The sequence below is a fragment of the Phascolarctos cinereus genome, unplaced genomic scaffold (assembly GCF_003287225.1).
Source record: "Phascolarctos cinereus isolate Bilbo 61053 unplaced genomic scaffold, phaCin_HiC Scaffold_3;HRSCAF=262, whole genome shotgun sequence".
Taxonomy (NCBI): Eukaryota; Metazoa; Chordata; class Mammalia; order Diprotodontia; family Phascolarctidae; genus Phascolarctos; species Phascolarctos cinereus.
Window position 1 is genome coordinate 45420306 of NW_027555736.1, and position 27901 is coordinate 45448206.

General features: G+C 44.6%; 1 protein-coding gene across 1 annotated transcript in view; it reads left to right on the top strand.

Annotated features, from left to right (window-relative positions):
• The window catches only part of NEO1 (neogenin 1), a 291634-nt gene extending 264483 nt beyond the window's left edge, over positions 1–27151 (top strand). Inside the window, 8 exon segments of the mRNA XM_078150794.1 lie at positions 4884–5031; positions 11917–12155; positions 12832–12924; positions 16177–16335; positions 21754–21956; positions 21958–22018; positions 22506–22642; positions 26303–27151. Coding sequence (XP_078006920.1) covers positions 4884–5031; positions 11917–12155; positions 12832–12924; positions 16177–16335; positions 21754–21956; positions 21958–22018; positions 22506–22642; positions 26303–26386 — 1124 coding nt within the window. The 3' untranslated portion in view covers positions 26387–27151.
• The last annotated feature ends 750 nt before the right edge of the window (positions 27152–27901 follow it).

Genomic DNA, 27901 nt, shown 5'->3' on the forward strand with positions numbered 1-27901 from the left:
TAGTTTACATTCTATCAGGGAGGCAACATTCACATAAATGGAAACGTACAAAACATATACAAGTTGGCTTTGTGAGGGAAGGTGTCAGCACGTGGGACCCAGGAAAGGCCTCATGCAAAACATGGGGTATTTTGAGACTTAGAGGAAAACAGAAATTGCAAGATGCGGCAGGGAGAAGGCAAAGCATTCCCCAATGGGGGACAGTCAACAGACAGACGAAGACTGAGAATATGTAGCACTATTGTGGGGAGATGGAGGGTGGAGACAGCAAAAAAGCCAATTGGACTGGACTCAAGAGTCTGTGAAGGGGACTAGGGTACAGTAAAGCTGGAGAAGAAGGTGGGAGCCATGTTGTGAAGGGATCTGGTACAAGTGGAAGAGTTTGTGTTTGATCCTAGGAGTAAGAGAGAATCACTAGAGGTGATTAGACAGGAGCACACCATGATTTGACATGGAGTTTAGGAAGCTCATTTTGGCAGGTGAGCTTAGAGTGGATCAGAAAGGGACAGACTGGAGGCAGGGAAAGCAAGGAGGAGGCTATGTTGGTAGGGGGTGAGGGCCCAAACTGGAGTGTTGGCAGCCATGGGAGGGAAGAGAAGGGGAAAGATGCAAGAGGCAGTGTAGAGGAAATGGATGAGAATTAGCAGATAATTTGGATAGGTGAGTTAAGGTAAAATAAAGAATTAAAGATGACACCCAGTTACAAATCTGAGGGATTGGAAAGATGGTGGCATCCTCGCAGAAATGCTTGAGGATCTCAATACAGATGGTTCCCACATCTGCATATTTAGTGCTGTCTTTGTCGTGGGCTCCATCCCTACATGGACAGGTGCCTTTTGGATATATGAAACTCGATATCCCACAGGCATCTCAGTCAGCCCATCCAAAACAGAATTCCTTACCTTCCCCTTCTTCCTAACTTTACTGTTGCTGTCCCCATGTCCAGCTCCCACCCTGAAGTCATCCTCACCTCCTGGCTCATACTCACCCTATATATCCACATCCAGTCTGTGGCCAGGTCATGTGACCTGCACAAACAAGATCTCTTGTGTCTGTCCAGATGCTCAGTTGCATCTCCACAATGCTTGCCTCCCTGGACTGTGGCTGAAAGAGCAGACTGGAAATAGGGCAGGTGGTCTGGAGCTTCAGAGGACAACAAGAGCAAAGGATGCGTTGAGGGAAAGGGGTGATCCAAAAAGAAGCCACTGTGGAGGGGCCTTTGTGGCTTCTCTGCAGTCTCTGAGAGGGGAAGGGAACATCTACGGTGTGCCAAGCATTGTACTAAGTGTTTTATACACTCAGGTGATCTTTACAACAGCCATCTGAAATGGGGGCTATTGTGATCCACATTTTATAGTTGAAGAAGCTATGGCAGATAGCGGTGAAGTGACTTGCCTAGGGTCACACTACCAGTGAGTGTCTGAGGTTGGATTTGAACTCAGGTCTTTCTGACTCCAGATCCAGCCCTCTTTTTCACTGCACTACTTAGCTGCCTCTTGACACTGATGATGATTCTTTCCTCCCAGATTCTCTCTCCTCTCGGGGTTTTCATGACACTTTCCTGTCCTGGTCCTTCTGCCTGACCTTCCTTTCTTGGTCTCCTGTCCACTTCTTCATCCATGCTGTGCCCATTAACCATGTGATTCCTCCTTTCTCCGACCTACTCTGGCTCTGTCCCAACCGCTCAATACTTGGCCTCCAGGGATCTCACCAGCTTCTGTTTACAGGCAGATGATTCCCAGATGCTACCCTGGGTTCTTGTGAGCGATAGTCACACATCACCATCTGCCCCTTGGACAATTTACACCAGACATTCTGTAGGGGTCTTATGCCCAATATGTCCAAATCAGAACTTCCCTCTTCTTGTCGAGGCCTTGCCAGCCTCCCAGTCCCTCAGGCTCATGCCACACAGCCAGGCCATTACAGCTTCTCTTTGTTGTGTCCCCATACATCATACAGCAGCAGCTCTGGTTCAGGCCTTCATGACCTCTGTCGCCTAGACCATCCATCACAGTAGCCTTCCAGCTGGTCTCCTGCATAGGGCACTGGTGTGTGTGACCCTGCGCCCACCTTCCCCTAATCAAATAGAAGGTGCTCCCTCTGGCCTTTTAAACTTCTCAACTCTGTTCCTTCCTACCTTTTCACTCTGCTGACCCCTCCTTTCCCTCCCTGCCTTCTACAGTCCTGCTGTGGAGCCGAACCCCCTTATCTGCTGCCACCATGCCTTTGCTCTGGTTAATCTCTATGCCTGGAACAAGGTCATCTTACCTCCACCTTGAGGCTTCCTTAAAGTCCCATCTTTCCCAGTTTGTGTTCTTCATTTGAATGTGAGCTCCTTGAGGGAAGAGATGTTTTTCACCTTTCCTTTCTTCCTCAGTGCTTCACACAGTGGATGGAACATAGTAAAGACTTAATAAATGCCTATTGACTGACTGTTAGTGTACAGCGGGAGGGCTCCACACATGTCCTTGAAATGTCACAAGAAGGCACCCGGCATATGTGATACATTCAAGGAAGGAGAGAGAGAAGAGGCACACAGAATGCACGGGTGCTTCGGGATTAGGGGCATTGAAGGGAACCCCCAGACCGACAAGGCCACAGACCCACCTGAACATTAGAGAATTGGGTTTCTTTTGCATAAAGTCTGCTCCTTCATAGTCATCTTCTAATCATGGGTTTCATCCCACCAAGTCTCAGCAGTATCTAGGAGGCCAAACGTTTCTTTCAGCCTTAGGATCTGTAGTTCATTTGGATTCTTGCGTACATTTGAGGTGTTTCTGTGTAGACATTTCATACGACAAGTTTTTAATAACCTGAGTGTGTAGCAGGTACATAAAATACTGTGTGAAGTCCTAAGAAATAAAATAATGAATTTCTGTGGTAGACATCAAGGAAAGTTTCCTAGAGAGAGGGTTGCAGCGTTTCCCTGAAGTAAGGGGCACCATTCAACAGAAATTGGGAGGGTGATGTCTTAGTCTTGGCAAATGGCACAAATGTGGAAGATGTCTGGATGTATTCAAGATGGTAAGTAATGTAATTTGGTGAAAACAGCGTTCGTGAAGGTACACAACATGACCTAATACTAAAGATGCTAAGCTGGGGAGTGCCAAGCTAAGTGATTTAAGCAGCCAGCAGGGAGCCATTTGCCAGGACCTTGGAATGCTGCAGGTCTAAGAAGGAATCTAGAGGGGGAGCTGGTGATAATAGTTCCGCAGTACAGTCAGCACCTTCGGAGTTTTAGGAAGTGGCCATGGGGCATATGGATGTGATTTGGAGATAGTTAGAAGGCAGCCTAGGTGTGGCACCAGTGTAAGAAGAGGCAGTGGTCGGGTGCAGAACATAATTTTGGAAGTCAGTGCAGTGTGTTCAGTGACTAGGTCTGAGAAGAGAAAACTGGCCAGAGAGTGAGACGGAGATGTTGAGCCTCCTGTACTTATTTGAGGAGCATCTGGCTGTGGAAAGTGAGAGCAGATCCATGCAGAGGCTGAGAGCCTGGGCCACCATGCTTGCCATGGAGCTCCCCTCTGCTCCCAGGGATGATAAGCTTTCAGATCAGATTTTGTCCACATCATGAGTGACTGAGCTTGCTCCTGTATTCTGACCCTGTCAGTTTACACTAAGGTGAATGGAAGAACTTGGCTAAGTTAGACCATTAAGGAGTTTTGAGCACAGACATGGAATGATCATCTCTATGCATAAAGACTGATTCTACCAACAATGCGAAGGGAAGCAAGGGAATGGTGTGCCAGCTGTACAGACTCAAAGTCATAAACATGAGAGAATGACTTGATAAAAGCAGTGTTTCTTACAGTGAAATCAGATGAAATTAGGCTGAGAGCAAAAGGTAACCAGTAGATAGTCTGTGTGTTTCATTGATATCTTCAAATGAGATAATATTTGTAAAGCACTTATCACAGTGTGTAACGTGTTGTAGGTACTTAATAAATGCTTATTTGTTTTATTCCTTCAAGATATCCAGAGAATTGTAGAAATGATTCTAATGTGTTAGATGGGTCCGTTGTTGGCAAACTTATGGTAGCAGATGGTCAGGAGCTATGAAAAAGGGCAGGCTTGTGGGAGTTGCAGTCTGCATTTGTGTTTTGGTCCAAACCTATGATTTAATTGGTAGAGGGAACTGTCCGTGAGGAAGCTCTTCCACCAGTGAAGATCAGTACTTGACCCATGTCTCCCCAACTCCAAAGCCAGCTTGGTGTCTGCTGTCCTACACTGCCTTTGCATAGCAGAAAGAAATGCCCACATTTTGTTTATTTGAGGATTGGGAGTAGGGGGAGGGAAAGATATTTTTTAAGGAAATGTGTCTTTGAAATTATGATTATTATAGGCAGCCCGGTGGGGCAGAAAGAGCACCAGACCTGAAGTCAGAAGACCTGGGGTCAAAGCCCAAAGTAAGGTTCCTTACTGTGTAAGTGACCTCGGGTAACTTCTCTGAGCTTCCACGTCATCATCAGTGAACTGAGGAGGGCCTTGTGACCACCACCTGTCATTAGGTGTCCTCAAGCTCTGCATTCTGTGAAAGCTGTAAACTGGGAATAATGTTTACACAGCCCTCCCAGGGCGATGGCAAGGACCAAGCAAGATAACAGAGCTAAGTGTCTTCTTAGCCACTGAGTATTAGGGAAATGCCATTGGCAGCTTATTATCGTTATGTTCTTCTGAAAGTCAGTGAAAATACGCCTTGATTGATGGTACAAGTTCCGTAAGATCAGCCATGTGCTTTAAAATGCCAGAGGCGGGGCTCTATTTATTCAAGTAGGACAGTGCAGGAAAACTTTCTGATAGGCTTTGAAATGTCCCTCAGTGTCCTGATTGTGTTCAAGATTCCCTCATATGTTAACCAACGTGCTTTTTTCTCCTCCCTTCAGGAAGTAACAGTCCTCACGGAAGTCCTACCTCCTCTCTGGACAGTAACATGCTTTTGGTCATCATCGTCTCCATTGGCGTCCTCACCATTGTGGTAGTAGTGATCATTGCTGTGTTCTGTACTCGTCGCACCACCTCACACCAGAAAAAGTAAGTGTGCCCATCCTTGCCACTGCTTTGTGGAGCTGGGGCAGAGAGAGAAGGGAGGATGGATCACTATAGACAAGAATAACAGGATGGTAATGCATGAATAAAATGCAATCTGTATTAAGAGAAGAAATTCTCTTTGGGATGAGCACCGTTGAAGTACAGTTTGCCTGTGAGTTACTTCATTAGGTATGTGTGGAGGAGCAACAAAATTCATTCCGGTGGATAGGTTAACTAAGAAATAGTAAATCAAGTAAGATTTTGTCCCTGAATAATTTGATGAGAAAATTTTTTTCCTTTAGATATTTTTAGACCCATAGTTATTCATTTCTGCATACGTTATTCATAAAGTACAACAAATATTTTTTAAAAAGCCATTGGTGAGTACATAAATATGTGACTTCTAGGATATAGTCAAACCTCACACATTTCACCTAATGGAGTAAAGGCCAATATAAACTGGTTTTAAAATACTTTCAAAGAAATGATTTTATTCCTTTCAAGTACATGTAATAGAACTCAGCAAACAAAATGTTTTCTAACAAATATTTGGAAGAACTGCTTGTATGAATAAATAAAAGTTATATATGATTAGCATCAGTTATAAATTATTTGCTAGATGTTAGGGTAAATGATGCTTCCAATGACCTACTGTGTGATTTTAGGACTTGAAGTAAGATTAGGAAGAGGAAGTTTAAAAAGTGGGAGAGTACTTACTTTTTTTTTTAATATAAATTTATTTATTTTTAGTTTTCAACATTTACTTCCACAAGATTTTGAGTTCCAAATTTTCACCCATCTCCCCTCCCCCACCCCAAGATGGCATGCATTCTGAAATCCCTTCCCCTAGTCTGCCTCTCTTCTGTCTCTCCCCCTCCCTTCTCTTATCCCCTTCCCCTTCTATTTTCCTGTAGGGCAGGATAGACTTCTGTACCCCATTTCCTGTATTTCTTATTTCCCAGTTGCATGTGAAAACTTTTTTTTAAACATATGTTTTTAAAACTTTGAGTTCCAAATTTTCTCCCTTCCTCCCTCCCCACCCACCCTCATTGAAAAGGCAAGCAACTCAATATAGGTTATACATGTGCAGTTATGCAAAACACTTCCATAGTAGACATGTTGTGAAAAACTAACTCTATTTCCCTTAATCCTATCCTGCCCCCCCATTTATTCTATTCTTTCTTTTGACCCTGTCCCTCCTCAGAAGTATTTGCTTCTGATTACCCCTTTCCCAATCTGCCCTCCTCTCTATCATCCCCTGCTCTCTTGTCCCCTTCCCCCTATTTTCCTGTAGGGTAAGACAGATTTCCATACCCAATTGAATGTGTGTTATTCCCTCCTTAAGCCAAATCCTATGAGAATAAGATTCACTCATTCCCTCTCACCTTCCCCTCCCCTCCACTGTAAGAGCCTTTTCTTTTCTGTTTTTTGTGAGATAATTTACCCCATTCTACCTCTCCCTTTCTTCTTCTCTAGTATAATCTCTCTCATCCCTTAATTTTATTCTCCAGATATGACCCCTTAATCTTCAACTCACCCTGTGCCTATCTATCTATCTATCTATCTATCTATCTCTATCTATCTATCTATCTATCTATCTATCTATCACATATACATATATTTTTTCCCCTCCATCTACCCTAATGCTGACAAAGGTCTCATGAGTTATAAATATCATCTTTCCATGCAGGAATGTGAACAGTTCAACCTTAATAAGTCTCTTACGATTTCTTTTTCCTGTTTACCTCTTCGTGTTCCACTTGAGTCTTGTGTTTGAAAGTCAAATTTTCTATTCAGCTCTGGTCTTTTCATCAAGAATGCTCAAAAGTCCTCTATTTCCCTGAAGGATTATACTCAGTTTTGCTGGGTAGGTGATTCTTGGTTGTAATCCTATCTCCTTTGCCCTCCTGAATATTATATTCCATGCCCTGCAGTCCTTTAATGTAGAAGCTGCTAAATCTTGTGTTATCCTGATTGTGTTTCCACAATACTTGAATTGTTTCTTCCTGGTAGCTTGTAATATTTTCTCCTTGACCTGGGAACTCTGGAATTTGGCTATAATATTCCTAGGAGTTTTCCTTTGGGATCTCTTTCAGGAGGAGATCAGTGGATTCTTTCAATTTCTATTTTGCCCTCTGGTTCTAAAATATCAGGGCAGTTTTCCTTGATAATTTCTTGAAAGATGATGTCTAGGCTCTTTTTTTGATCATGGCTTTCAGATAGTCCAATAATTTTTAAATTCTCTCTCCTGGATCTATTTTCCAGGTCAGTTGTTTTTCCAATGAGATATTTCACATTGTTTTCTAATTTTTCATTCTTTTGGATTTGTTTTACAGTGTCTTGATTTCTCATAAAGTCACTAGCTTCCAATTGCTCTATTCTAATTTTTAAGGAAGTATTTTCTTCAGTAATCTTTTGGACTTCCTTTTCCATTTGGCCAATTTTGCTTTTTAGGGCATTCTTCTCCTCATTGGCTTTTTGGACCTCTTTTGCCATTTGGGTTAGGCTATTTTTTAAGGTGTTATTTTCTTCAGTATTTTTTTGGGTCTCCTTTAGCAAGCTGTTGACTTGTTTTCATGATTTTCTTGCATCACTCTCATTTCTCTTCCCAGTTTTTCCTCTACTTCTCTTACTTGCTTCTCAAAATCCCTTTTGAGCTCTTCCAAGGCCTAGGACTGATTCATGTTTTTCTTGGAGGCTTTGGATGTAGGAGCTTTGACTTTGTTGTCTTCTTCTGGTTGTATATTTTGATCTTCTTTGTCACCAAAGTAAGATAATATAGTCTGACTCTTTTTGTGCTGCTTGCTCATGATCCCAGCCAATTACTTGAGTTTTAAACTCTTTGTTAAGGTAAGAGTCTGCTTCCAATGTGGAGAATGTACTGTCCCAAGCTTCAGGGGTTAGTGTAGCTGTTTTCAGAGATACTTGTAGGGACCTGTAAATTTTCAGTTCTTGCAAGGTGGTATGATAAGGGGCGAGGTGTTTACTCCTTTTCTGGCCTGTCCTGTGGTCTGTTAGTGACCACAAGCACTCCTTTCAGTCCTGGAACTGTGAAGAAGGTTTTCTCTCCACTGCCACTACAAGCTCCACCATGCCAGTGCTCTTCCTTGCCCCAGGGCCGCCGCCCAGAACTATAACCCAGATCCAAGCACAGGCAAAGCAAGAGATTCCTACCTCAGCACAGGCAAACAGATCCCTGCAATCCTCCTCTGATCAGCCACTGGATTCCCCCTCAGTGTGTGGGCCAGAAGCTGAGAACATAGCCACCGCCCTAGCGCCCACACTCTGTGCTCTGGAGCTGGCTCTGACCTGCTCCTCTCTCAGCACAGCAGAAACAGACTTTTCCCACTGACCTTCTAAGTTGTCTTTGGTGTTTGTGGGTTGAGAGGTCTGGAAGCCGCCACAGCTGCCCGAGATTCAGTCCCCTGAGGCCTGCTCCAGGTTTGCTCAAGAGTGCTTATCAGCAAGCACCATGAAATGTTTGGGATGTTTCAGCCTGATAACCTGGTCATTTGGTCCCCTTCTTAGAAAGATTGGTTCTCCAAAGAAACTTTTTTTTTCAAGCAGCTTCAACGTAGATTGCAGTTATCTGACCTTACAACCATCAACCTAAGTCTTTGACTTTCCACCCAAGACCTTGATGTACCACTACCTGGCATCCTCCGTTAGTCATTCTGCATGTGCTACTTAAAAGTACCCGGAATGTTTAAAAACAGTTTCTTCTGAATGATTATTAGGATGCCCCTGGCCCAGAGGAACTTTTCTGTAAGACTTCAGGGAGGGTCATGTTTTCTTTGATATACTCAGTCAATGTGAATCAAGATTTTAGAGAATGTTCTTGCTGTTTTTAGAAGCCCCATAAATATTTACTAGTGATAGCTTCGTGTGATTTTTTTCTGAGGTGTTATTTTGAATTTCTCTGTTTTTTTTTCCTACATGCTTTTTGCCTTTGCACTTTTCTTTTTTCTTCCTAGTCTTAGAACCATTCCCCAGGAGAGAATACGTACCTCTTCTTGGTCTCCTTTGGCATATATTTTGATGGCTAGCTCTCATTTTCTCCATCTTGTCAAAGTTTTTAAAATTAAATTTCTTTCTACTTTAAGTCCTTTCTTCAGGAGATATCTTCTATATTTGGTGACTCAGATTCATCTGTCCCCATAAACATAATGTTTACTGTCGTTCCATTGCCAATACTTAAAATCTTGAGTTCCCTTTTTTACCTCAAACCTAAAATCAAATACGCATATCCATCATGCTTTTTTTAAAATAGGAGATAAACTGGACATCATGCATACAACCTATAGATTAGAGAGTACCTAGTAAAAGATGAAGTATTGTAGGTAGTGGTCAGAAGGCAATGACAGGCAGGGAGGGAGGGGGTGTTTCTACCTGTAATGTTACCTCCCAAAGAAAAGAAGATTATTAAAAGCATTTTTAAATGAACAGAAGGAAACACATAAGCCAGACAGCTTTTCAAGTAGCATATTGAATTTGTTACATATGTATAATTTTTCAAAGTGAGGTGTGCATAATAGAGGTTTGTGGTTTCACGTATAATACTTTTTTTTCTGTTCTACTTTGTGTATCAAAATTTTTTTTAGTGTTATGCTCATAATTTTAAAAAGAACTAGGTAGCATATATATGCATAAATGAATCTTCAGACCCAGCTAACTTGTATCCCCTGTCTTAACTGGTTGCAAAATCTCAGAAGAGAATTCAGGCCAAGATAATAGAGTAAAAAAGATGGGGAGAAAAACTGGAACTCAAAATCTTGTGAAAGTGAATGTTAAAAACTAAAAATAAGTAAATTAATAAAAAAAAAACCCAAACAAACAAAAGAAGGGGACTCAGAGGCAGTCTACTCCAGACCATACTAACTGCTCAAAGACTTTGAGCAAAGGCGAGCCATTTTTTTTCCAGAGCACTCATTATTCCACTTTTGGATAGCTCTGACAATTAGGAGGTTTTTCTTTACATCAAACTGAAATTTGCTTCTTTGCAGTGTCCCTTGATTCCTCCTAAGTCAGTCTTTGGGAGCCAAGCAGAATAATTCTAATCCCCAACCAGTCACATGGAAACTGTAGACTATAGTCAGCCTTCTGCCCTCTAATACATAGACTCCACTGTCTTTACCTTTTTGGGAAATGGAGCCATTTGCTCTTCACTAGTCTTGACAGTGGCCCAGTAGGCTTATCTGCCAATTCAGTGTCCTTGGAAACCATTCATCTTAGTTTGGTGATTTGAAGTCAAGAACAGCAGTTCACCTTCTTATGACCACACGATTATCTTGAGTTCTAATTCCCAGGTCACCATTTATGTTCAGCCTTTTCTAGTCCGGAGATGATCATTCTGGGCAGAGAAGACAGAAGGAAAGTGAGGGTTAAGTAGTACTGCCTTCTATATTACCATCGCATTCACATTTGTAAACAATTTGATACCCCTTTTGATTATCATCTTTTCCTCAGTATCACTTTGAAAAAAGGAAAGCCCAGTGTGTTTTAAGAGAAGTGGCCTGGACTGGAGTCAAGAAGACCCAAGTTCAAATCCCACCGCTAACACTGGTGTTGTGATCCTAAGCAAGTCTCTTAGCCTGTTTGTGCCTCGGTTTTCTTATATATAAAGTGAGGAGGTTTGACTTGATATCCATCCCCTGAGGCCCTTCTTGGTCTGAGTCCATAGTTCCCATGATGCCTTTCATTTGGCTTATTAGCATTCTCCAGCAGTCTCACTCCGCTCATTCTGAACCTCAGCACTGCTGACACTACCATTCATTCTTTTTAAAAATGTTTCACTGATGGATTTTGTTTTTTAAACCATTGTCACTTCTCAGCCGCCCTCCCCAACACATACATACACACACACACACACACACACACACACACGTATGTGCGTGCAAAGAAACTTCTTTTATAATGAAGGAAAATCATTAAGGCTGAGAAGCCAGCACAGCTACTAAAGCTGATGGTGACAGTGTGGACAGCAGTCATTGCAGGACGAAGGTGACCATCCTCAGCCCTCTGAGACCAGACTCAGCATCATGAATCAACTGAGTCCTGCTGTCTCTTTGCATTGTTTTCATTTATGCTCTTGCCATCACTGTGTGCATCATTCTCCTGGCTCTGTATCAGTTTATACCAGCCTTCTCAACTTCCTCTTACAGTGAGTGAGAACACTAGTGTTCTGTTCTCCTGCCACAGTCTGACCAGTCGTTTCCCAGTCATTGTGTTTACACTTTGGTTCCAGTTTTTTGCTCCTACAGAGAGCACTGCTGTAAGTGTATTGGTATATATTAAACTTTTGCTTCCTTGGGGTTCATTCCCAGAAGTGGAATTAGAGGATCAGAGGGTATGAATTAATTCCTGATTGTTTGACGTCATAGTTATGTCAGTTCACAGCTCCATCCACAGTGTGTTTGTGTCCCCACTTCTCACAGCCATATGCTGCTTTTGTATCTTTTCTCCTTTTACCTGCCTTTTCTTCTGCCTGCTGAATGTGGACTTTTAAAATATAAATTAGCCAATGAATTCATATTCTTTTTTTCCTCATTATTCTGCTTCCTTGTGTGATTTTACAAGTTCATTCTTGAGCACTTCCAATCCCTCCTGAGATAACTTCCCTTGTAGAGTTTTAAGGTCCTTTCCATTCTCCAGACCCACTGAAACATTTTTCCTTCTAACACAAATTCTGATCTGGAGTTTTCACTTTTCTCTGTGATGTAAACAACATTTCCACTCCAGCAGCCAATTCCTATTTGTTGCCTGCCTCAGATGGGCCGATCTTGTGTTTACACATTCTAGACAGGAATCTTATTTTTTTGTTGTTGACAGAAAAGTGTTGTAAGGAGTTTTGATTCCTTGTGTAATTATACTTTTATTTTTCCACCATAGAAAACGAGCTGCCTGCAAATCTGTGAATGGCTCACATAAATACAAAGGAAATTCCAAAGATGTCAAACCTCCTGACCTTTGGATCCATCACGAGAGGCTGGAGTTAAAGCCTATTGATAAGTCTCCAGACCCAAACCCGATCATGACTGATACCCCAATCCCACGAAACTCCCAAGACATTACCCCTGTTGATAATTCCATGGACAGCAGTATCCATCAACGACGGAATTCATATAGAGGTATTATTCTTTAGTGAAAGAGGTTTTCTCCTTATATGAAGATTACAGGTTTTTATTAAAATTGTCTTCAACTTTAAGGTGGTTTTTTGTTTGTTTGTTTTGACAATGTTTGAAGAATTGATTTCATAAAATCTATATGGTTACAGAACATTTCCGTAGATGGTCTTGGGGATAACTTGTGATGAGTGATGAGCCATCAGGGAGTTGGCTTCCCTGCTCACTTTGTTTAACAAGATTGATCTCCCCAAAGTTGTATTGAAAGGAAGACATCACTTGATGTCCATAACACACTCTCATGTCTTCTCCCTCACTTTTATTGAGATTCAGTTAGAATGTTTTGGCTCAAAAGTGTTACTGTCTGTGAAGGCCTATCTTCAAAGAGCATAAGCATACATGCATAGAATTCTGACCAGGTAGTCAGAATCGGCTAACCAGTGGAAGAAAATGTGGTGCTCCTTGGTGCCACATGTTTTTCAGAGAGGACTACCTTGAGTTTCTCTCATTCCTTGACATTTTATTTTAGGAATATGTTGAGAACCACTTTGTTCATCATTATAACTAACTATGGTGTCTGTGATTCTTGGTTTCACCACTGAAATGATTTTTAATCAAGCTTCTAAGTGGTTCTGCTGGGCTGACTACTAGGTTGTAACTAACTTTGATCTTTGGTGTTTAGGGCATGAATCAGAAGATAGTATGTCTACACTGGCAGGAAGGCGAGGAATGAGACCAAAAATGATGATGCCTTTTGACTCTCAGCCACCCCAGCGTAAGTTTAGAATATTCTATTAACTCATCGGTTGTGTTGCTGGATTTGGAAAGAGCCATGAACCAGTGCCTAATTTAATTTTGCCCAAATGTTCACCAATAAATTTAATGATGAGAGCTTACGTCAAGAATGTTAACCACCTGCCAATCAAAAACCTACCAAGAGTCTAAAGTTGACGTTGTTTTGTAAGCAAGCATCGTTCACCTGGAATTTTTAAATCAGAGGTTTAATAATCACTGAGGTAGTCATTCTTTCTCCTGTAGTGAGGGAGCCACAGCCTCAGAGGAATAGATCTGACCATCCAATCAAAAAACACATGGTAGAGGAATGTAAAGAGTGGATCAGCATACGTGAAAGCAAGGGTTGTTTTGTTTGTTTGTTTTTAACAGCTTTTAGCCTTCCTAATATCTGTGCAATACTGATAAGCTTCTTAAGAATATTTTATTATTTTAGAGGCAGTAAAGTCCTTTAAATACCTGAGTGTTTTGGGAATTTTGAGAAAAATGGCTTTTTTCCTGTGCCATGAAATGCCCATTTCAAAGGCATGGAGAAACGATTTTAATTGAATAATCATGAATTATCCTTCTCCCAGTAATACGAAAGTCATTCTCACCCTGTTCCTGGATAAGCTCCGTGAAAAGTTCCTCCATCTACACATAAATATGATGCTAGATGCTAAAAACTTGCTTAGCAAGAATGAGAGTCTAGCTGTCTACTAGAACCTATGAAAATGTTTGAGGTAGAAGTAGAGAGGAGTAAACTGTTATTTGGCAGTCTAACATCTGGCCCAGAAGAGACAAGGATTTGCCTTTCACAGGTACCCCACGACCATTGACATGTCCCTTTTTTCAGGTCATTCATTACATCTTCAGAAGTAATTTATAAACAAATTTCAGTTTCTTTTGGTTTTGATTCAAATGGCAATTCATTATTTATATGCAAACACACACATATCAAGCTAGTATTTCCTTTAAAAAATAGCAAAATAGTGATTATCCTTATTTCCAAATTTGTTCCCAATTTATATATGTTGGAAAAGGTGATCAACTTTATTCTTTGATTATTTGAGGAGACATGTAACATGCTTCAGTATAAAGTCTATCAATTTAATTCTTATGACTTTACTGTTGGGTGAAGGGAAAGAGAAGAAGAAAGATTAAATCTAATCATTGTTCCTGTTGTCTTTGGGTTTTGAGAATCCTGCAGTGCCACACTTCCTCTTAAACCAGGAGGCAGCTGTGTATCCTGGCCACTAATAAAGTGGGGTCCTCTCACAGGCTGACCCCAGGAGCCTGAGTACTGCTGAGAGCTAAAGGATACAGCCGACCTTGCTCCTCCAGAGTAAAGAGTTGTTAACATGGCCGTTAGGTAGGGGTTGGGATCTCAGAAACACCTTGGCAGAGAAGAGAGTTGTCCAAGATGAGTTTTGCCTTTTGTGAGATGTCTCAATAACCAGAAGACTTTGAATCTGAGCCTTCCAGTGAGAAGTCCATAGATGTATCTCTGTCTTCCTCTTGCTGATGCTATGGAAGGGAGGCAGTATTTCTTTGCCACTGATGATAAATCCCTGTGTCTTTGGCCCCAGCCCCCAAAGAAGAGGCTTCGGGGAGGGGCACTGCCCCGTGGCTCCCCTGCTGTTCGGTCCGGTGACTTGTAGAGGCTTTCATTCTTTGGTGTACGTCCTGATACCTGAAAGGTATATTTAATTTAAAAGAAAAGCACATGGACCTGACAGAGCTGCAATATTTAGTCTGTGTGTTCCTCTTAGATAGCCATTTTAATTTTTTTCCAAAACCTGTGATTTCATCGGTGCAAGGGGCTTCCTGGAAGTAATTCCTTCCAACAGAGCAGATCAGCACCCATTCTTAGAGAGCTGCCTGGGGCCCTGGGAAGCAAAGGGACATTTGTTGAGGGTCACTCAGCCAGGACATGGCAAAGGCAGGGCTGGAGCCAGGCCCCGCTGGCTTCGGGGCCAGCTCCACTGCTCTGTGCTGCTTCTTTTAGATAGTTTGAGTGGAGCAAATCCAGCATTCCAAATCGTAGGAACTCCTGCCTTGTGGCAGGCAGCTGGACTTCTAAACAAGGATTTGGGGGGGGAGCTAAGGATGGCCATCTAAACCTGAGGTCTAATGGACCAGACCCACACCTTCCCTGGGGGGTAGGATTGCCCCCTGCACTCATCCTCAAGTCTTTAACTACTTTTCCTCTTCAGGGTTGTCCTCGATGGCCATTTTAACTTGTTTGTACCTGAGTAAGTTTTAGAAATGGAGACCCACCAACCCCCTAAGCACTGCCCTGATGACAAATCATTTTCTTAAGTCTCAGAAAGGTAATTAAGCTTAATCACAGTGATCCCAGAGTCCTTGTATGAAGCAGGGGAAAGGATGCTTTATATTTGTGGTGTAAATTCTGTGAAAAGAAAGAAAAACCATTTTTACTGATCAGGTCGGCCACTTTGTTCTTAGTCCTTCCCTTTCTGTGGTTGTTCTTTAGCTGGCCATAATTGAGAAAATGAATTTTAGAATTGTGTAATGACTATTCCTTCTCTTGGGTATTTGGCTGCCTTGTACAGAGCCTGTCTCTTTGAGCTCAGCTCATACGTAGAAACATCCTTTATTAAGAATGATATTCACTTTCTCACAAGTACATGAAATCCCCCTAAACTAGACATCTGGATTCTCTACCCAAAGTAGCTAGTTCATCACAAGCTCCCAACAGGCCAAGTAGAGAAATGAGGAAAGATTCCAGTCAAACCTCCAAACAGTGATGTCTTTAAATGAAAGCAAGAGATTCTCTCCTTTCCTGTGGATTGACGCTAGCAAGGATTGCTTGTTAAGCTGTCAGCAATGGAAGAAGCCTCTTGGGTTACACTTCAGGTACCACATTACACCATTTCACATATATTACAGCTGTACCACTGTCCATTCATATATTCAGCTAATATTGATCAGGTGTCTTGCCCTTCAGCCAAGAAATAGCAGAGTGGTTTAATAATTTTCATGAAGGAAGGACTTCTATTTTTACGTATCTTTATGGCACGTGAGAAACAGCTAAAGTAGCATTTGTGTAGTTTTCAAAGGGAGTACGTTGACATAAAAATAAATGCAAAACATTAAATGACTGTCCCTTTTCATAGGGCCTTCAATTGTTGGATTGCACATGGGAGGGAAGTGGCTGGTTGTAATGTTATTGTAATGTATGTGTGTCTGTGCAGGTATGTTAAGCATTTTTCTGTCTTGTGTTCATCCACAGCCGTGATTAGTGCCCATCCCATCCATTCCCTCGATAACCCTCACCATCATTTCCACTCCAGCAGCCTCGCTTCTCCGACCCGCAGCCATCTCCACCTTCAGGGCAGCCCATGGCCCATTGGCACATCCTTGTCCCACTCAGACAGGGCTAATTCTACAGGTGAGACCCAAGTGTTGAGGCCCAGCAAGAATCCATCTGCAAAGAACTGGGGGAAATAAAATGCTCAAGAATTTCAGAAGTCCCAGTTTGGTCATGGGTTTGGGGAGTTTTCCTCACCCTTCTGTTGTAGCTGAGCAGAGTACATGCTGAGAGTGAAACTAAGAGTTTCCTAAACTGATTCTTTTTTGTCTCTAAAGTTCACCTTCAGCTCTTCTCCCCTGCTTTGAGTGTTCACTGTAAGGTATGTGATTTTAATCAATAACCTCACTTTTGTAAGGTCATAAACTTGCATCTTTATTCAAGAGTTTCCTCCATTTATTTCTCTTTTAAATCAGTGAAAGCTTGGAAGGAAAGAACATATTTAATAGTTACCTGGTATTTACAAAGTAGAGTTGTTTTTCCTTTTAGGTAACTGTAATGTTGGGTTAGTAGGATTCAGATAGTAAACAGTGTTTTCCTTGGACTTCACTTCTTGAAGCTGTTTTGCCATCTGTGAGAACCTCAAGAATGCCAGGCAACTCCTCTTAGGCAACAGCAGTGAGGACATTCTCCTCTGCACCTTCCATGTCTTCACCTCAGTTTTGTGTTGAGGGAGAAACCTCCTGTGTTGGTCTGACTTGAAGCAGGAAGCACAGAATCTGAGCCATGCAGCCTGCAGTGGAGAGAAAGCCTTGCATCATCTGCTAACAGTGTCTCAGCTTGACAATCAATCGGCAAGCATCTATTAAGCACTTAATATGTGCCGGGCACTGTGCTAAACACAAGGAATATGCAGAAAAAGCAAAAAACAGCCCTGTCTTCAAAGACTTTAGTCTAATGAGGAGACAACATAAGTTGTTACATAGAAGTTATGTGCAGAGTATGTAGCAAAGAATGGTGTTATAAAAATAGTCCTAAGGAAAGAGTAGACAGCAGGTGAAAGGTTCCAGTACTCAAGGTGTTTGGGCCTCTTAACAATGAAGTATCCTTTATCTATGTGTCTGGGTGGCATGGCGTTTCTTCATCTGAAACCTGCTTAGCCTTAATCACTGTAATGTAGGGAAGAGAATTCAGTACTTGAGAATCCATTTACCAAACAGAAAAATTAGAAGCAATAGTTTGCTTTCAAAAGAATTCTTTACTTGAGAAAGGAATTTGCTTCAGTGACTTTTAAAGTGGCAGCTCTTTAATGTAGCTAAATAACTTAGACACAGTAGCTTTCAGAGGCAAAAGAAAGTACATGGTAGGGTAGGCACCAATGGAGATCAACTACAAATCAGGAGAAAGCAAGTGAGAAATAGGTTTTGATGTATAAAAATTCACTTGACATACTTTTCACAATCATATTTTTCTTTCTATGACTTATGCTTGTGCATCCATCACTATGGTTGTCTGTCCCTGATATGCCAAGATTATGTAAGAGAGGATTTACTGAATGTTACTTTATAGCCGGTATTTCAAAGGATCTCCAGACCTTTTTTTAACCCTAAACATCAAAATCATAAGGTCTTCCAAAAGGAAGGGGCCTCCAAGGCCATCTTGTCCAGCCCATGCCTGAATAGAAGCCTGCTCTGCAGCTCGCCTGGCAGGCGTTCAGCTTATGTTTGTTGGAGGGCGTTCAGGGAGGAAGAGGAGGAGGAGAAGGAGCATGCCACCTCCTGGTAGCTCCTGCTCATTGTTGGTGACTGTTCTGACGTCACGCCCCCTTGCTCCTCACTCTGCCCTCTGTCCAAACCCCTTCCGTCTGGTCGCCTGTCACATGTGGGAAGGTGGTGAACCGACCTTTCGCTGGGATAAGTCTTGTCTTGTCTTCTCCAACCTGAGCATATCCTTGGTTCATTAAATGTGGTGAACTTGAGGCCCTTCACCCTCCCCTTGTCCTCCCCTGAACACTCTCCAGCATATTCTTAGCATCCTTCTCAAGATCTGAAAAAAATTACTCTGCATGTGATTGGATTATCTCTTCCCAGGTCCTAACACTGGGCCTCTCTTCTTATTGCCTGATGTCATATTAGCTTTCTTAGGGGAAGGGAAGAGGAAGGGAATGGGCATTTGTTAAGTGCCTCCTCTGTGCCAGGGACTGTGCTGAGCTCTTTGCAAGTATCTCATTCTATTCTTATTACAACAGTGGAAATAGGCACTGTTGTGATCTCACTTTTTATAGTTGAGGAAACTGAGGCAAACCTAAGTGACTTGGCCAGGGGTCACGCAGCAAGGAAGCATCTGAGGCCTGATCTGAACTCAGATCTTCCTGCTACCAGGCCCAGTGCTCTATCCACTGTGCCACCCAGCTGCTCGGATCGCATCCATACTGTTAACTCTGGTGTGTTCAGTCTCCTTAGACTCCAGTTCTTTTTCATGCTCGGTGCTGCCTCTCCACAGCTTCCCCATTTCTCTCCTTCAGCCCCTAGGTTTTGAGGTGTGATTACTGGTTGGGGGCGGCCTCTGCCTTAGAGGGGGATGCATGGTATTTGTCTTAATGTGTGTAGTTTTTGTTGCCTTTGCTTCCATGGTTATGAGTAAAGATGTCTGTAATGAATGTAGCTGTGTCCCCATTAACATGCTGCATGAAGGGAAGCAGGTGTGGTTTTCTAGAAGGTGGGAGCACCGCATTCATGAAAGTCTCACTGGCTGTATCCATGCCCTTCATACAAGCAGGAACCAGCTCAGATAGAAACAAGGGCCACCCATTGACTTAGAAAACCACATATTAACATTATCTGTGATTTATTGTATTTTTATTTTGTTAAATATTTCCCAACTGCATTTTAACTGGATTGGGCTGCAGTCAAAGGTGTTTGACACCTGTGCTCCACCTCCCCACATTAGTGAGATGATTGCTACTGCCCCCAGCTGGGCTGGACCCCAGGGAAAGAGGAATGTAGCCCTCGATGAGCCAGGGCCTCCTGGCACCATGCCCTCACCCTTAGTATCAACCAACCAGGCACTGAGCCCCTCCCCACTCCTTCCTGATTTTATTAGATTGACTTTTTGAACAACATTTATCTGTTCTGTTATGTCAGTAATGATAGCTAGCACTCATGTACTACTTTAAGGTTCACAAAGCACATTATCTCTTTTGATAAAACTTGGCTAGAAAACTCAATCTTCTCCACTTAAGCTTCACACTGAAAATTTGTAACGGGGACAAAATGGGAATATGTTGTCTAGGACAAAAACCTTAATAAAACCAAGCTAAGTAAACAGTGGGAAAGGACTGTTGAGACCTGGATGAAAATTGTGGCTCTGCCGCTTACTCTCTGTGTGACCCTGGGCCTCTGTTTCCTCTTGCCCAAAATGACAGAGTTGGAGTCAGCCTTCTAAGGCATCTCCCAGTTCTGAATCGGTGACCCTGAGACTTTATATTGATGCCCACTGAATTTTCTTGTCTGGCCAGATATCTAGCTGGTCTTCCCAACTTTGTTTGTGTGATCTCCAGATTTTATGACCATGCTGTCTGTGCCGCCATCCAAGTCCCTAGGATGCTAGTGCATTCAGTAGCACAGAGTCAGACTAGCCCATGATGCTTAATCAAAAGGCCTTTATTTGGTTCATTTTAACTAAAACATTAAGGAGAGACTTGAGGTTTAAAGGGACATTAAGGGATGGAAGCACAGAAGGAGAAATGGGGACAGCAAGGGCAGGGTACAACCGAGTTGTGACTGGGCCTTGAGAAGACAGAAAGGAAGGGGTGTTCAGGGATGGTCCTTGGAGTCGCTGCCCAGATCCCCCTGTAGGCTAGAAGGCTTGGGAGCACATGGTTGCTGTCTTCAGGCATTTGGAAGGGCTTGTCGTATGGAAGGGGGATTGGATTAGGGAGAGCAAAGGGCAGAACTAGGTTTGATGTCAAGAATAACCTTCTAACAATCTGAGCTGGCCAGAGTTGGAAAGGCTGCCTCAGAAGGCTCTAAGCTTCCCCTCTACAGATCAGCCTCAGCAGCCTCTTTCCGGCTCTGGGGGGCCATCTGAGACTCTTGCCTAGTAACGTGGCAGTCTTGTCCAGAACTCTTGGAGGTCTCCCTTTGATGTCTCCCAACTCCTGAGTGAGAGCTGGGGACCCTGTAGGCACCCACAAATGCTTGGTGAGTAAAAGTGGGTAGAATAAAGCACACAGATTACCATCTAAGGCTGTCAAACAGTTAGAGGAGAATTAAGAATCATTAACTTTTACATATCAAGGAAATGGGTCATCGGGAACCTTCTTTCTGTAGGCGTTCCTTACATCTTTCTTCCCATTTGCTTACTTCAGAGAAATCTCTGCTGTCTTTCCCAGTTCTGCGTCCGCATGGTCCCTAAAGCAGAGACATTCCCCAAGACTCTGTCCTTGGTCCTTACCTCTTTGCTCTCTACGCTTTCTTTCTTATTCTTTGTGATCTTCTCCCCTCCGTGGTTTTAGTGGTCACCTTTCAACTACACTTGTGCAGTTGTGTATGTACCAGAGAAGAGACTTAATGCACATCTGCCCTGAAGCTGTGTTCTCTCCCCGAGCTACATTCCCCCATTGCAGCTGCCTCAATGACCTGGGTCATGCTCAGTGTGTCCAAAGTGAAACACTCTCTTAGCCGCTGCCCACCTTGCCCTCTTTCCATCTTCCTCCTCCCCACCAGTGACACCGTCCTACTTCCAGACACATGAAACGTCCACCTCTTGCATCGGCCTCCTCCTCTGTACTCCCCTGGCTGCTACCCTATTTCAGGCTCTCCTGTCTCTTCCTGGTATGACTGCAACAGCATCCTGACTGCCCAGATTTGATGGGGTCACTTCCTGCCATGGCTCCCCATTACCCACTGAAAGCCTCTCATTCAGGACTCCACAACCTGGCTCCACCCTGCCTTTCTGGCCTGTCACATCACTCTATTAACTGTTCCCTGCGTTGGCCCTGCCTCTCTCACCTCCTTGACTTTGTACACTCCTCATCTAGTGTCCCCCCTTCCCTGTCTCTTCTTCCTGATTCCCCCAGCCCCGAGTGATCTTCCCTTTCATAGATGTTTCATTTCACCCCATCTGGACTTTTCTCACGCACTTGTTCTACTATGATGTGTACCGTAGTTAGTTATGGACTGGCTTTGTGTGCTTCCTTCTGGGATGAGCACGAGTTCCTTCAGAGGAAATGTTAGGTCTCGCTTTACTCTGATGTCCTCAGCACCTCTGCTAGTACCTTGTAGGGCACAGAGATACATAATGAATGTTTATTGAATTGAACTTATAAAATATTGGCTAAATAGAAAAAAAATAATAGGGATAGCTCTTCATGCTGCTAGAATTTTTTTAAAGAGCAGGTCATCCTTAATGTTACACTGTTGCAAATTAATTCCCTTGGGAGAAGTGTTCCCCTCCAGCGATCTGACTGACCCCTACATTAGAAGGGGCCTAAAACCTCCACTTTAACACCTTCCTGGGCTCAAGAACTGCTGACATTTGTCCTTTTTTTGACTGTAGAATCGGTTCGGAACACCCCCAGCACTGACACCTTGCCAGCTTCCTCGTCTCAGACGTGCTGCACTGACCATCCAGATCTGGAGGGGGCCACCAGCTCCTCCTATTTGGCCAGTACCCAGGAAGAAGGCTCTGGCCCAAACCTTCCTACAGCCCACGTCCGTCCCTCGCACCCACTGAAGAGCTTCGCTGTGCCTGCGGTTCCACCCCCCAGGGCCCCCCACCTATGACCCTGCCTTACCAAGCACACCATTACTGTCTCAGCAAGGTAAGGACACATCCATGAGCCAGAGGGGAAAGTGAGGAGCCTTTGGTCACAGCCTCAGGACTCAAAGCTAATGCCAGCAGACAGTTGAGAGGAAGCCTCCCTTCCCTTCTCCTCCCCTCTCAGGCTCCCTGTATATTCTTGGTGTTCTCACACATGCACACACATACACACACACATGCACATACACCCTTGGTAATTTGTGATTGCTTACCATAAAATCAGTTTATGATCCCTCAGGCCCATTTGTGATCATTAGACAACTCCCCCCCCCTCCTTGTGAGAGGTCTGTAGGGCCCTCTCAATGCTATTCTCTGCCCCATTCTTGCCACAGAATCCCCATCACTCCTGCTGTCCACACCTCAGAGAGCTCCCGTCCAAGCGATGGGAACCACCTTCTCTGCTGCTAAGTGCTTGGCTGGTGGCCTGTGGTCACTCAGCAGAGGCCGTGGCGAAGCCCATTCTTGACAATGTCAACCTACCTTTTCAGCTCCAAACCATCACCTTCACTCGGTGAAGACGGCGTCGATCGGGACGTTGGGGAGAAGCCGGCCTCCTATGCCAGTGATCGTTCCCAGCGCCCCCGACGTGCAGGAGACCACGAGGATGCTGGACGACTCGGAGAGTGTAAGGGAACTGTCTTCACACTCAGCATCACAGCATCCGTCAGTGCCGACTGAGCCTCCCAGGAGCCCTGCCCGGACGCTAAAGACATGAGCAGTTCATGGCTCTGGTTTAGACTGAGCTGTCACAGCATTCTAGCAGTTGGCATTTGGACACTCCCTGTCCCACCCCTTCTGTCTGCTTCTTTCCTTCTGGTCTTTACATGATCATCTTGGTCATCCTCATTCACTCTTCAGTCTGACTTCACATCCCTTTGTGAACTGGAAGGGAGTGTGGTTGTGCCTAAGTTTGCAGTTCACAAAATAGGAAGGGAACAGTAGGGTCTTAAGTGCCAGGCCCTGCGTTCTGTTTTGGGGTTTCTGTCTTTGACTGGCTGTACCTCTGCTGCTCTCGGCTCAGCATTCCTTAAGACAAGAATACTGAAGCACCGGATGGCGAAGTGGGTGCCATCAGGACTTCCTGGTAAAAATAAGTGGCCCCAGAGTAGCTTTCATCCTTTGAGCTCTGGGGCTGTGACTAAATGTCACTAAAAGCAAGCTAGGGAAATGCCAGTCGATCCATCAGTCAGCCAACAAGCATTTCTTGAAGCCCCTGCTGTGTGCCAGGCTCTGTTCCCCTGCCTCCAAAGAGTGTACATGCTGCAGAGGAGAGAGCATGAATGTGCATAAATAGGTACAAAATAAATACAAGGTCATTGTGAGGAGGGGGAGGCCCTGAGACCCGAGGAGCAGAAAAGGCCCTTGGACTGAGGCAGAGGTGAGGAAGGAATGCATTCCAGCCACAGCCCAGAGACAGGAGAGAGAGGGTCAAGGGAGGACCCTCAGGGAGGCAGGTGTGACTGCACCAGAGAGGAAGAGAAGGGGAGTGAGGTGTGAAATGAGTGCACCACGTTGGAGGGGGCCTGAGACACCAAGCGAGGGCTGGCATTTGATCTGAGAGAAAACAAGGAAGTGGCTGGAGTTGAAGTGGAATGGCATGATCAGCTCCTGGAAATGCAGCCATGGGAGGGATAAATGGGAGGGGACACTGGAGGCAGGGAGACCAAGAGGGTGGCCATCACCATCATCCAGGCAAAAGGGGAGAGGATGAGGGTCTTAGGCTGGTGATTGGGTGCAGAGGTGAGGTCTCCACACGTGTGTATAGGCATGTAGATACACGTGTATACATATACGCATATGTTTATAAGGTCAGGGAGCGTGATGAACCTGGACAGACCTGGCCACCTAGAAGAATGTTGGTGCCTTTGACAGAAATGGGTCGGTTTCAGGAGAAAGCTAACGAGTTCAGTTTTGTGATGTTAACTATGAGATGCCTGCAGCATGTGCTACAGGGGCAGCTGGGCAGCACGGTGGAAAGAGCGCTGGGCTTGAAATCAGGAAGACTCATCCTCAGGAGTTCAGATCTGGCACTTAGTAGCTGTGTGACCCTGGGCAAGTCACGTCACCCCGTTTGGCTCAGCTTCCTCATCTGTAAGATGAGCTGGAGAAGTAAATGGCCCACCACTCCAGTATCTTTGACAAGAAGGCCCCAGCTGGGGTCACAGAGAGTGGGACACAATTGCAGACGACTGAGCAGCGACAGCAGCAGGACGTGCGTGGGAAACGTCCAAGACCGGAGCTCAGGAGAGAGGCTGTAGGGCTGGAGAGAGAGGTCACCACTTCCTGTCCAGCCCTAGGGCAGGGACCGTGGCCATCCTTCAGGGAGGCAGGTCCTGTAATCTGATCTGAATTAGGAGGCGAGTCCCATTCCCAAGGGGGGTCTGCCACGAGGGGGCGGCATTCGCAGACAGAAATGTCCCAGGGGCTTTTCTCCTTGTCGGTTGCTAGAACTGACCAGATAGTAAAAACAAATTCCCATTCAGCATAAGCCCACATACATCAACGACTGGGTCGGAATGTCAGTGTCTCGACATCGATTCCAACAGAAACATGAACCCTTGAATGTGACCTGAGGCACACTGTGTCCATGCTTAAGCAGAGGACTGAGAGCAGGCTCCAGAGATTTCCCTCACTCCGCTGCTTTCTCTCTCATGCTTCTGCTGAGGCAGCGTCAGAGCAGTGGGAGGATTTGGGTTTTCTTTTAGTCCCCTTAGGCAGACAGCCTAAGCACATTTGATTCAGTTCATTTTCATTAGTTAAGGGTGCTAGAAAATAATTTTGATTGTCTAACAGCATAGAAAAGTTTCTCTGTATTTTGCCCATAGTGATGCTGAAACTTTGTGGCCAGAGTATCAGAACAATCATGTGAGTAGGAGAAAAGGAAGGAAAAATGTGACTGTGATGGCCAGGGCTGGGCGGGCCACCATCAGTGTTCGTACCCCAAAAACCCCAGAGTTGATGTCCAGTTATCCCATAGATGTGCAAGTCCGGAGGAGGTGGGATTCTTCAGGTGGCTGAGGAAAGGGGGGTTTCACCTTCACGGACCAGCGTAGGAGCAACTTGTTCAGAATGATTCTGCGAAGCTGTGTTTTGTTGCTTGTCTTCAGGCTCTTAACATTTTCCTAAGATCTCCTTTACAAAATAACCAGTACAGTTTGACATTATCAATAAAAATTAATTTGGAAGGGAGGTCAGAGAGGAAGAATGTAAAGGTGAAAGCAGCAGTTTTGTTCTGTTTGCCCTGGGTAGGAGGCTCCTTATCACACTAGACTGGAGGTGGGGCGTGAGTGACTTCTCTCTTCAACACACCCACGGCAGACTGGCTGATCTGACTGTGGATGGACAGGCGAGCCTGGACCTGGAGACTGTTCATCAGTCTTGTTTTCTCATTCTGCAGTCCTCATCTCATCTCATCTCCACTGCCACCCAGCCCTGGGCCATCTGGCTGGTCACTTGGGCAGTCGTGGGATAGCTTACTTTTTTTGGCCTAATTTCCTTATTTCTTTTAAAGTACCACCATCCTTCCAGTCACCCACCTTCTTCTCTTTCTTTTGCCCCTCCCATCCAATCCGTTGGCAAGTCTTCCTGCTCCCACCTTGGTGATAGTTTTTTTGTCCATCCATCTGGGTTTCAGTCCAAACTCAAGTCGAGGCCACCCTCACCTCTAACCCAGACCGTTGCACTAGCTTCCTGGTCAACGCCATCCTCCTCCTACCTATAGCATGTGGCACACGATGTCACTTCCTCTTCAAGAAGCTCCCTTGACCCCTCTCGTCTCTAGGTCAAATGCGGCTTTAAAGCCCTTCACAAGCAGCCTCCGGCCCATCTTTCCAGACTTACAGACTTTCCAGACATGGTCTAGTGGACCTGGAGTAATGTGATCCCTGCTGCTCCCCCATACATCCCCCGTTTGTAGACCCTTGAATAGCCCGTCTGCCCCCTATCCCTGAAACAACCTCCCTCCTCCCCTCCCCGTGGGATCCTTCACTTCTTTCAAGTGCCATCACCCCTACAAGGGGTCCTTGACACTGACCCCTCCCCTCCCTCACCCTCTAGAAGTGGCCTTGTATTTATTTTGTATAATTACTTACCGGTGGACGTGTGATTTCCCTCAATGGAATGCATGCTCTTTAAGGGCAGAGGCTGCTGTTTTGTCATTATACCCCCAATACATAGGCAGGTGCTTAATAGGTCTGTTAATCTGCATCCTCAGCACATGGTAGGGGCTTTCAATCAGCCTGCTGATTTATTGACTCGTGCACTAACTCAAAGACCTTTTCCGCAGAGCTATGAACCGGATGAGCTGACCAAAGAGATGGCCCACCTGGAAGGACTAATGAAGGACCTTAATGCCATCACAACAGCATGACCACCTTCAGCCAGACGTGACTCCAAACCCCATTCCCTGAGTCTTGGGACTTGGCCTTGGAAAACAAGGAATTGTACAGAGTGAGAGGACAGCACACGAGAGCGTCGGGGTCGAGGACGCGAGCCAGCCGGTGCCTCAGCGCTGGTGCCCGTTCACAAGACGGCCGACCCCCTGCGCTGTCGTCATCACGGATGAAGTCATGGCCAGGGCGGCTTCCGCCCTCTGCCTCTGACGCCGCAAGGAGGGGGCACCATCCGCCACGGCGGAGTGTCCTGGGGAAAGGCTGTGGGTGGCATCTGCGCCAAGATCCCCCCAGGTTTCATCTCAGTGCTGAGACCGCACCACCTTCATTGAGCGTTGGACATTGGCGTTTGTGTACAATTTTGTTTGTTTCTTATTTTATTTTATCTTTTTTTTTTTTAAAGGAAAAGCCTTTTATGTAATCCAAAAAAGAAAGAACAATTAGAGTGTTGTTTTCCACAGCCTGGCCTGACATTTGACTGCTTGTTTCTCTTGTGTATGGAAAATCATTGACGGTGTGGCTTGTTCTGGGGGTTCTGAGTTTTTTTATTCTGGGTAATCTGTCCTCTGCCAACAGTCAGTCCATCACTTGGGAGGGAGGGGGGCCAGTGGGAGGGATGTTGCATTGCTATTTGTAAGCTTTTTTATTATTATTATTTTTTTATTATAATTATTAAAGGCCTGACTTTCTCCTCTCATCACTGTGAGATTACAGATCTGTTTGAATGAAATGTAACATTGAAAGATTTGTTTGTCACTTTTTGTGCAGTTTCAGTATTGGGGGAGGATGGGGTAGGGCAGGGTGGGATTAGGGTGGGCGGGAAGAAGTGGAGGGGAGGGAAGGGCCATGGGAGGTCCCATGATTATTTCCATTTTTGTCCTTTCTTCCAGGATCCTGCAGAATTTGGAAACTTTTTTTTAATGTCCTTCCTTCCTTGTCACATCACAGCCTCTATTGTTACTAATTTGCAGTCAGTTTCATTTGAATTTGGTTAAGAAATGCCCTTCATGTGTGGCTGGCCTTTCAGTTCAGTCAGCTTTACCATAGTGCTCCTGCATGCTTGGAGACTCTTCTTTCAGCCAAGAACTCCTCATCAGAAATCAGTTGAAGACCAAGGGGGATGCATTTCCAAAGCTGGGAACGTGAGAGGGAACAAGATAAGGCAGCGGTGGTGTTTCCAGGGTCCTAGCAAAGCTTTACATATACCTGCAAAAACATGACAGCAGATTTCTAGAAATGTCCTTCTTCCTCTCTAAATGAGAGGGTTAGGGTAGGTGACCTCCGACGTCCCGTCCACCTTGGTCCCAAATGCTGAGTTTTAGTCAGGGCAAGAAGATCCTGAAGCAGAGAGCCCCTTCCTCATTCCAGGCTGCCACTGACAACGTCAGGAACCCTTAAGAAGCCCGAGCTTTAACCGTCAGCAGAGCAAGCTAAGCTGTTTGGAGCTCTAGTTCCCACATTTGTGTTGTTTGGACTGGGGAAAGGAGAGTGTG